The sequence below is a fragment of the Boleophthalmus pectinirostris genome, unplaced genomic scaffold (genome assembly GCF_026225935.1).
Source record: "Boleophthalmus pectinirostris isolate CB_2022bp ecotype Guang Dong unplaced genomic scaffold, ASM2622593v1 HiC_scaffold_2, whole genome shotgun sequence".
In the NCBI taxonomy this organism is placed as follows: Eukaryota; Metazoa; Chordata; class Actinopteri; order Gobiiformes; family Gobiidae; genus Boleophthalmus; species Boleophthalmus pectinirostris.
Window position 1 is genome coordinate 25,618,642 of NW_026571152.1, and position 9,622 is coordinate 25,628,263.

The 9,622-nt window shown below is 39.5% G+C and overlaps 1 protein-coding gene across 1 annotated transcript; it reads left to right on the forward strand.

Annotated features, from left to right (window-relative positions):
* The first annotated feature begins 1,833 nt into the window (after positions 1–1,833).
* On the forward strand, positions 1,834–9,330 carry LOC110169485 (homeobox protein DBX1-B-like). Its single transcript, XM_020935025.1, has 6 exons — positions 1,834–1,934; positions 2,672–2,760; positions 6,072–6,338; positions 6,640–6,741; positions 8,570–8,772; positions 9,073–9,330. The coding sequence occupies exons 1-6, from the start codon at positions 1,834–1,836 to the stop codon at positions 9,328–9,330; spliced, it is 1,020 nt and encodes a 339-aa protein (XP_020790684.1).
* Positions 9,331–9,622: the final 292 nt, after the last annotated feature.

Here is a 9,622-nt window from a genome sequence, read left to right on the forward strand (position 1 = left end):
GTGTGCCTCTGTGGCCGTGTGCGCTGGCCACTGCTGACTTTAGTCACCGTGAGTGAAACAGGAAGTGTCTGAATAGTGCTCCCGCAGGGCACCAACTCCATGTTGTGGCGTGTGTGGCTTCTGAGGAAGACAGTTTAAACTGATGTTTAATTTTAAAGACATTTAGGTTGTAGACTGATTCATTATTTTATACTATTTTAATATTTTAATAAAATAATGTGTTGTTAAGTAACAGGAAAATTTCAAAATGTTGCAAAAAATTAAACCAACTAGCAAAATTTGGCAAGAGGAATTAAAATAAATATTCTACTTGTCATGGCAGGCAAGGCTTTTTCAGTGTCTGTGATACATATATTTTATTTTTTTTGTGCCCCATATTGCGCTCTGTGCTCCTAACACTCGATCCCTGACTGGGACGGATAGAGCTGGATTAGCTGTTTCCTGCACAGTCACAATGGACTGCACCGGGAAACCAGATCAAACCTCACACACATAAATACGACCAGCACACATCGTAACGAGAGAGAGAGAGGGCCAGGAGCAAAGAGCCAGCCAAAGGGCCGAAAGCCAACAAAGAACAAGGCGAGGCGACCAGCAGGAAGTTGACTAGTCACTTTATCCCTGCGCCCCTCTGGCCTCTCTGCTGGGGCAGACGGGACCCTCATCTTGCACTGGCCGGGCAGACAGCGGGATAGCACGGAGGGGAGAGAGTTGAGGTTAAAATCAAAGGCTGAACCAGGGATTAGAGCTAGCTGCTCAGGGGTGGGGTTCAGGTTTAAAGAGAGCCATAGAGGCCAAAAGAGAATGGCTTTCAGTACTGACCAGATTGGATGTCCTAGACTATAATCATTGATCAGTTTTAATATTATCGCTGGTGCAATAATAAAGTAGTAGTAGTATAAAGCATGTATGATGATAGAGATACAATGGCATGACAAATCACTGACCAGTGAAATTAAAACTGAAGTGGGTTGCAATCAAGAAAAATTTAGCTCAAAGGCTCAGTTACAGGATTTTTATGAAAAATTGAATTATTCTCAGTGCAAAAGTGTACAAATCTGTTTTTGTTTGGTTGGCGTTGAGCTTCACTGTTTGAATACATAAAATAATATGATGCAATAATAAAATGCAATGTTGTTTGGGAGAACTTTTGTGAAATGAAAAAAAAAACAACTTTTTAGACCTGTTATAATCTGATGTAATGTACTAAAACAGAATTAATTTAAGAAAAAAAAAATAACATTTTTCACACAGGCTTGTTTTGCAGCAACAGTTTTTTCTCATACTGTGTTGTTGGAGATTTGTCCCAGAAATGTATTTGTCTGTCAGAGGCATAGAAATGCCATTAATTTTGAAGATAAATAGTGGTACGCTTGAGTGTACAGCCACAGTGAGTGTCTGTGTGCTGATCCGTGTGAGAACGGTTGTCCCTCGGCGTATGCATATATAAGCCTACTATACACTTTGAATCACTACACTGGCTTGTTCTTTCTCTCTCACACACACTCGCATACACACAGTGTGGCACTGAAAAGGCAGAGTCCCCAGTCCCTGTTATGCAAATAACATCAGCTCCTAAAACGGTTTGAGTGAGAATTAAACGTGAATTAAATGAGGCTTGGCTCCTTTCTCTGTATTTGGTCTGAAAGAGGCAAAGCCCGTCTCTATGGGAGATCCCCACGCCATTGCTATGCCTGTTATGGAATTGACAAGACGAGAAGTGACATAAATACCGTGGCCAGAGCTCAATCCAATTATGTGGCGTGGCCCGCCTCAATACCTGCTAACCATGCAGCGCAGCGCTAGCGTCCCCACATTCAGACGCCCTCAGAAATGAGACTGGCTGTATTGAGCTCCAAGCCCAGCTATAACCTTGGTCTCTTCACCTCAGCAAGCTCAGAGTCTGTGCCCTCAACCCGACGCCACAGCCATCAGTGGGGCTTAAGAAGGCCTTTGCACAAGGTCCTTCCCTGGACTCTCTGAAACCGGCCATAAAACAAAGTGCACTCTGCTATGCCACAGACCACAGCAGGACTCTGAATGAATGGGTATTTATAAAGTAGCATAGTGTAGAGACAGGAAGTATCTGCAGCAATATGCATGGCAAAATAAGCATACTGAGTATATGATGTGGATACGAAATAAAAAATATATCAAAATGCATGAATGATTGAATGACACGATTCAAATTCAAATTCCAATTCCAAATAAATAAAGCCAGACTAGGATCAAACCTAGGCATGTCTTTTACATAGGTATTATCATTGAGTCACTGCAAACAATTGAAGCAACAGGTTTGCTCAGGCATTGCATCACTGTTTGCTCCCCGCGTGAGTGACAAAGCCAAACTGTAAATACATGTGACAGGCACATCGGCTCCTCCCTCTTCCTCACCAGAGTTGAGCTTGTGTTTGGTCTCTGATGCCCATTTTTAACCACAGGCATTTACAAGCTCTTCTCTAAACAACCTGCCAGGTGCTTTAAGCCTCCCCCTGAAGGCCTGCACCGCGATATGAGACTCACTCCAATGAGATTAGCTCTGAAAGGCCTTCAATGGAAGAATGGACGCCACTCCAATGGGGAAGATTGTTAGCACAGCAATGTGTTTCTGTGAGCTCCCATGACCAATCTACAACTAATGAGCATTCACCGAGTGTGCTGCACGTCACAGAGTCCCCAGCCTCTGCTGGGACCAACACACGGGCCACTTCTCATATGTGTCAGACTGCAACTGCTCCAGAGAAATCATCAACAATGCCAGTATGTACTTATTAAAAGTATATGGTACTTTGATTACATGAATATGAGTGCATGTACATGTTTATGTTGCAACACTAGGTTCATTTGAATTGCATTAATGTTTTGGAAAATTAAATACAATTGGGTGAAGTGTATTTGAAAATATAATTAACTAACTAAAAATTAACTAAATAAACAAATATTAAAATAAATAAATAAACAAACAGCACTTTCCAAAAAAACAACAACCAAAAACTAACAAACTAATGAACAAAGGGTGGATTCAACCACAGACATACAACAGGAAAAAATTTTAATAATTTTAAATCTTTTTATATTAATTTATGGTTTAAATGAACACTTAACAAAAAATACTTTTGAAGAAAAATACAGGTTGAACAATTTATAAATCTTATTTTCAGATGAGCATTAGTAAATTATAACCTAATAAAAAGTTTACTCACAAAAACTAAAACAAATTAACACTGAAAAATGAATAAAAGTAGGTTTTGTGTGTGGTGTGGCGTGGCCTCACCCTCTGGCCCTTTGTTGTACATTGCGACTGAGGAACAGGTGCTCAGGGGCACAGCCTCTCAGTAGCTTTATCCAGGCCTTGTATCTCTCTCTCCTCCACAGTGAGCTGATGTTTAATGGAAAGTTAATATGGTTTTAATGCTTGTCGCCGCACTCCGACACCCAGGGCCCCACTAATCCACTCGGTTCCACATGGGCCTGGAAACACATGCTCTGGCACAGAGAGAGAGAGAGAGAGAGAGAGAAGAGAGACTGGCAGAAGAAATGGGTTTAAAGTACTGTCATGTTTCTAAAATGAGGCAGCTTTAGTAAAACATGTTAATGACCGAAAAGTGCATAAAGAGACACTGAAGGAATTATTGGATTTTTCTTTTCTTTTTCTTAATCTTAATCTTTTTGCAGCTCCATATGACCATTATTGTGTGGGATTTGTTTTACCCATAAATAAAATATCCAAGCAAAAGATATGCGTTGATAGTAAGACAATTGTTAAATAAATAACAAGGTTAAATACAAAACAAGCAGTTATATTTTCTTAAACAAAAAAACAAAAAACAAAAGAAACATTTGTTGGCAAAGATATCATGACAATAAAAAATTCGGTCAACCTAGAACAAATTAGTTAAATTAGGTCTGTCTCTCGTGATCCATAAACAATAATAATGTTTAGGAGCATCTGTGTTAAGTCCCTAAGAGTCTTAACTAGTTATAGTGAGGAAAGACACTGCTCCTTTACATGTGCAGCGGGTGGGTTCATGTTGTTCCCTCTATAGGCTAATAGCTTTAAAATGAGTCTTAACTGGTGTTTAATTCACTGACAGCTGTTGCATTGGTTAAGAGACAGGCAGCAGGCCGCTCTGTCTGTCTGTTCGACCAGGAGAGAAATTAGTTCTGCCGAATGCCCATATTCCCTCCCAGAGAACCATCTGCTTTACTTCAATACAATAGAGGGATTTTCCAAGGGAATAAAATGCTTTCAATGCAACAATTTCTCTCTTTCTCATTCCTTTGAGAAGGGTTTTGGTTAAAGTGTCTTATTTCCAGGCAAGGCTGCCACTCAGCACGTCTCTGTAGCACATTTAATAATTGGGTCTTGTATTGGTCGCATTTCATTATCAGCATTACAAAGGGCTGAATATTCTTTATAATAACAATCACAAGCATGCTCATAACTGGCACACCTGTTACATTAAAACATGCAATATGTATTTATGCAGGTCCATTATTTACTCTGTTTATGTAGTTACTGGAAAATAATTCAGTAGAATTATATATTTATACAACCAGTATATAATATTTTGAACTATCAGTTAAAGATGAACAAGAATGTCCGATTAACACAGATGCACTGACACAGATGATTTGAAATTCTAACATATACGTTGTGATCATTTAGATGAATGTATGAATAAGCAGTAGAATAATGAGATAGTGGGTGTTTAAATACCATTGGTCACAGGTCTTAGCGTGGCCCTCAGGGAATCACCTCATGTGCCCTTCAAGTCCCACAAACTCTTTGTTTAAAACTGCTTTGTTCTGCACTCATCTCTGACTTTAGGGACATACTGTCTCTGTTCAAACATTATACTTCCTAATTCCTAACATAATTATCAATAATTATCATATTATTGATTAATTCACTTAGACTGTATACGCATATAGCTGATTTTCCATAGGCTTTTTGGGTCGAAGCTTTACACAGTGACAGGCCTAGAAGGACCAGGATGCGATGCATGAAGGCAACTGGAAATTCGATTCAATTCAGAACGTTTTAATTCAACGTTAGTCGAAATACTGTTTATATTCCAAACAGAACTACAAATATGAAGTTGAACTAATGTCAGTGATTAAAATTCGCCCGTGTCTTACCTGTGGAAAGGCGCGCTTTTCAGGTAAGCTTGTTCCACGTGCTCAAATGTAAAACACACGTTTATCGTCTCAGATCTGAGCTCGTTGAAGTCAGCGGGGGACATTGAGAGCATCACAGTGATCAAACGCCACCAGAGAAAATCTGTGTTTAAGTCCTCCTCTTTTGAAAATCGTTTTATGCGTAAAGGCCACCTCATGTTCCCGGACCTTTAGCCTTGGACAACTGCAAGGACAAGATGGACCAGCGAAGTTATATATATATATATATATATATATATATATATATATATATATATATATATATATATATATATATATATATATATATATATATATATATATATATATATATATATATATATATATATATATACTCATATCTCATTAACACAAAAAAAAGCTGCAGGCCCATCTTGGCATTTGCTCAGTGGTTCTGGGGCTGTGAGGCCTATTACCCAACGAAGGCCAAATTATTATTACCAAAATAACTGTCAAGATATTTGTGTCAAAAATAAGAAAGCAGCAGTAAAATACATGTAATTTAACAGGCCAGCCTCAAAAGTCCCGAGTGGGAGTAAAATAGCAGCACTTTACCCAAGTGGAGGAAAAGTCCAATCAGAGCAGATGCGCAGAATCGTCTCAACCAATCCCAGCTCTAGTCTCCGTCTTCAAACAACCCCATGCGGACAAGTGAGTTGCGCGTGCACGTGGTCGCGTGCGTGAGCAAGAAACTTCAGGTCTTGTATAAAACCTGTGCAGTCCGACCTCGCAGTCCAGATTATTGCCTAGAGCGGTTACAGAAAGGAAAAAAGTTTATTGGAGTGGAGCAGTCATGTTCCCCTGCGGCGCTCTACCGCCGCCTTTCTATCCAAGTTTACTGCGCCCGACCCCGGCTCTCTCATCGCCCCTCAGCCGCTCTCTGCCTTCAGGCTTCCTTGTGGAGGACCTCCTAAGAATAAGCCAGCCTGTCAACTACCTACACCGCGCACTTTCCAGTAGGACGCCTTGCGATCTCTTCTCTGTAAACCCGGGCTGTGTGGGCGCATCTCCTCGTGCGTCAGAGCCAAGAGAGCGCGCTCTGCCCGCGCACCACTCCAGCCCAGTCTCCAGCCCCGGGTCTCCACACAGCGGCTGTCCCGAGGCTTCACACCTCAAGTTCGGTGTCAGCGCAATCCTGGCTCCCTCCACACGCAACAGTGAGTAACTCTGTCACAACATAGACTTAAATTCACTGTATCGGATGCTCTTGATAACTGTATGTGAGTTATTTGATTAAAATTGTTCCATTTTCATAAACAGAATGTAGCCCAACATTTGTACATCTGACAGGTCTTTGGATAAAAACATGCATGATAAAAAGTATTTCATGAAAGCATGGCACTTCACCAGGGGCCTTATGATGATATACTTTATAAGAGATCTGCACTGTTATTTCTTTTTAGGGTTATTTAGTGATTTGTAGAAAAGGCATTAAAAGAACCTTGTGCTATTTTGCAGGTTGTTCCTCTCCCTCGGTCCCCAGTCTACAGCCCAAATCCTTCCCTCTGCACTTCTTTGATGGGAGCCTTCATCCATTCATCAGAGCATCATATTTCACAGGTAAAACGAGCTTTTTCAAACAAGCATGTTTAGAAAAAGCATTTACTTCTATCAGTTAATTTCATATTTATTGCAGTTGGAACAAATAGAAGGATAAATATTTTGTTTTCATACACAACTAACATTTTGATTAAGATTAAACAAAAAAATCTTCATAAAGAGAATTTGAGAAGTTAATTTTTTTCACATAAAAACTGGGTCGTTGACAGTTTGTAGAGTGTCACCCTTTTAGCTTGGGAATCCTCCGGACAGCTCCGAATCAGCTCCGCCAATTTGAAGGTCTATTTAGGAGGCGCATTGACTGCTGACATTAGCACCAGTTGTCCTAATCTACAAATTAGTCCAGTTTGTCATGCCCTAAATATATTAGTCCCGTTTGTCATGGCTTAAATGTGAGGCGGGTATCTTCCCAGCTCTGGAACTCAGCTCCACTTCACGCGCTGTCGTTTTCCCACAAACCCCCTCTGCCTCCACAAAGGGTCTGCACCGTGACCAATAGGAGCAGAACCACACACACACTGTCCCACTGACACAGGTCTAGTCATAGGTCGAGCTAAAGTTTGGGTCACTCTTCTACACTTTACATAGCACAATGTATCAAAAAAGCTCTCAAAATAAAACTAAAAACCATAAAACATACCACTCACATAATCTGAATTTAAAACATGATGGTCGTTGTATTTACTTCAAAATGGTATAACTGTAACTCAAATATTGCCTTCATTCAAACTAAAGTGTAATTCAAGGAAAATGTATTTGTCTTTGGCTTTTGTGGTTTGTAATATTAATAACTCAACTAAATGTAATAAGTCAAGATCACCATATTCTTTATCTCATATAGTTGAGATTACTTAAATAAATAAATTGTAACACAAACTAATGCTAACAAGTGCATTTTAATTGCACCATTAGGTTTACTACACTATACTTGGGAGTTGAAAGTTGAAAAATGTTTCATTTCATAAAATTATTTACAAATTTCCAATTTAGGTTAAACATTTACCATCTACTAGTATATTTACAATAATGACTCTATTTATTGTAGTAACACTAAACACAAACAAGATAATTGAATAATCGTGCACTTCTTGGTATAGGCGTATGTTTTTTTTCCCAGGGGTCACCCACTCAGACCTCGTATTTCTAAAATCTTGGTGCTGCCATGAGTCCACAGTGAGTAGACTCCGTGTGTCAAAGATCCGCATTATACTAACGTGCCTTTAATTGGCCTATAATATACTAGCCTGTCGGCGGCCTTTTCCACTCAATTCATTACAACACAATCAGCATTCTCTGTGCATTTGCAGCTCATACAATCCCCCTTCATGCTCGATTAGAGGCAGTGTGAGCCGACCTCTGCGGTGCCACTCTCATTAGCATAGGCTCTGTCTCCGCTCGCTGACAAATTGGACTTTTAACAGCACATTTTGGGCAGAACAAGTTTATTTAATGCCACTTCAGGGAAAAATGGGGACAGACTAGACTTGCATTTGTATCCACACTTGGACTGAAATGGTTAATAACATAGGTGTTTAAAAAAAACAACTAATAAAAACAAAACTACATTAACAACACAAATCTTGTGTAAATCTACTGGAGAGATGATTACTCACCAGTGAAATAAGTATATATATTTAATTTATATATATATAATAAGTGTGTGTGTGTGTGTGTGTGCGTGCGTATATATATATATATATATATATATATATATATATATATATATATATATATATATATATATATATATATATATATATATATATATATATATATATATACTTGGATAGAGAGTACCTTGAGTAATGATTTTGCTTGCTTGCTGCAGGTTCCTCCCCCATAGTGCCTGTCCCAGGGACATTCTCATGGCCCCTGGCCCCAAGGGGGAAGCCCAGGAGAGGGATGCTCCGGCGGGCTGTGTTCTCCGACCTGCAGAGGAAGTCCCTGGAGAGGACATTCCAAAAACAGAAGTACATCAGCAAACCTGACCGGAAGAAGCTGGCCAGCAAACTGGGCCTCAAAGACTCACAGGTACATTCTACTCGTATAATGGCCTACGGACAATACAACAAGGCAATTTATGATGCTGTCATGTTAATGATTTAAATGTTAATCAAAATTGAAGTACCTTCAAAAACTTACCATTAACCCTACCCTGAAAAGTACTTTAATAATATAAATCAAATAGGCCTACAAGGTCTCACTGGGCTCCTCTTTATTGTTTGGATAAAAGGAAAAACTTCTCAGACATGTTTTGTGATGCCCAAACTAAAGCGTTTGATAAGTTACTCCTGGTACCTTTAGACAAACTCTGTTTTTGTTGTTTCATAGGTGAAGATCTGGTTCCAGAATCGCAGAATGAAGTGGAGAAATTCAAAGGAGAGGGAACTCTTGTCCACGGGGGGCTGTCGGCAGCAGACCCTCCCCACAAAAACGAACCCTCACCCAGATCTCACCGACGTGAGTCCAACGTACTGCCCCCCTGTGGACAGGCCTGGTACTGACACTCAGCAGAGACCACTATCTGCGCAGGACAGCAAACAGACTGAGCTGTACGAGTCAGACTCAGAAGAAATCAACGTGTCATAAAATCTATTAGCTGTGTTTTATCAGCCTTCAAACCCATGTGTCATATTTATGTACAGTGATGTAAATATTGTATGTAAGTTATTATGACAGTGTTAATAATTGGTACCAGTGTAGAACTAATATTTGTAGATTAAATCTGCACATTGTATTTTTTCTAATAAAATTATGAATTTTCTCTCCGTTCCATTGCTTAAATATTAAACAAAATAAATAATTAACTGGGTATCACAACATTGTAAAATGAACATATCTATACATGTTTAGACTATCTGAAGCAGAAAACATATCACTG

What these genes read in the sequence shown, in the direction of transcription:
- LOC110169485 (XM_020935025.1), top strand. Translation starts at nt 1,834, where the DNA reads ATGAGACTGGCTGTATTGAGCTCCAAGCCCAGCTATAACCTTGGTCTC. An exon ending in ACCCGACGCCACAGCCATCA is followed by an intron (nt 1,935 to 2,671) that starts GTGGGGCTTAAG and finishes TGCACGTCACAG; the next exon opens with AGTCCCCAGCCTCTGCTGGG. An exon ending in AGAAATCATCAACAATGCCA is followed by an intron (nt 2,761 to 6,071) that starts GTATGTACTTAT and finishes CTCTGCCTTCAG; the next exon opens with GCTTCCTTGTGGAGGACCTC.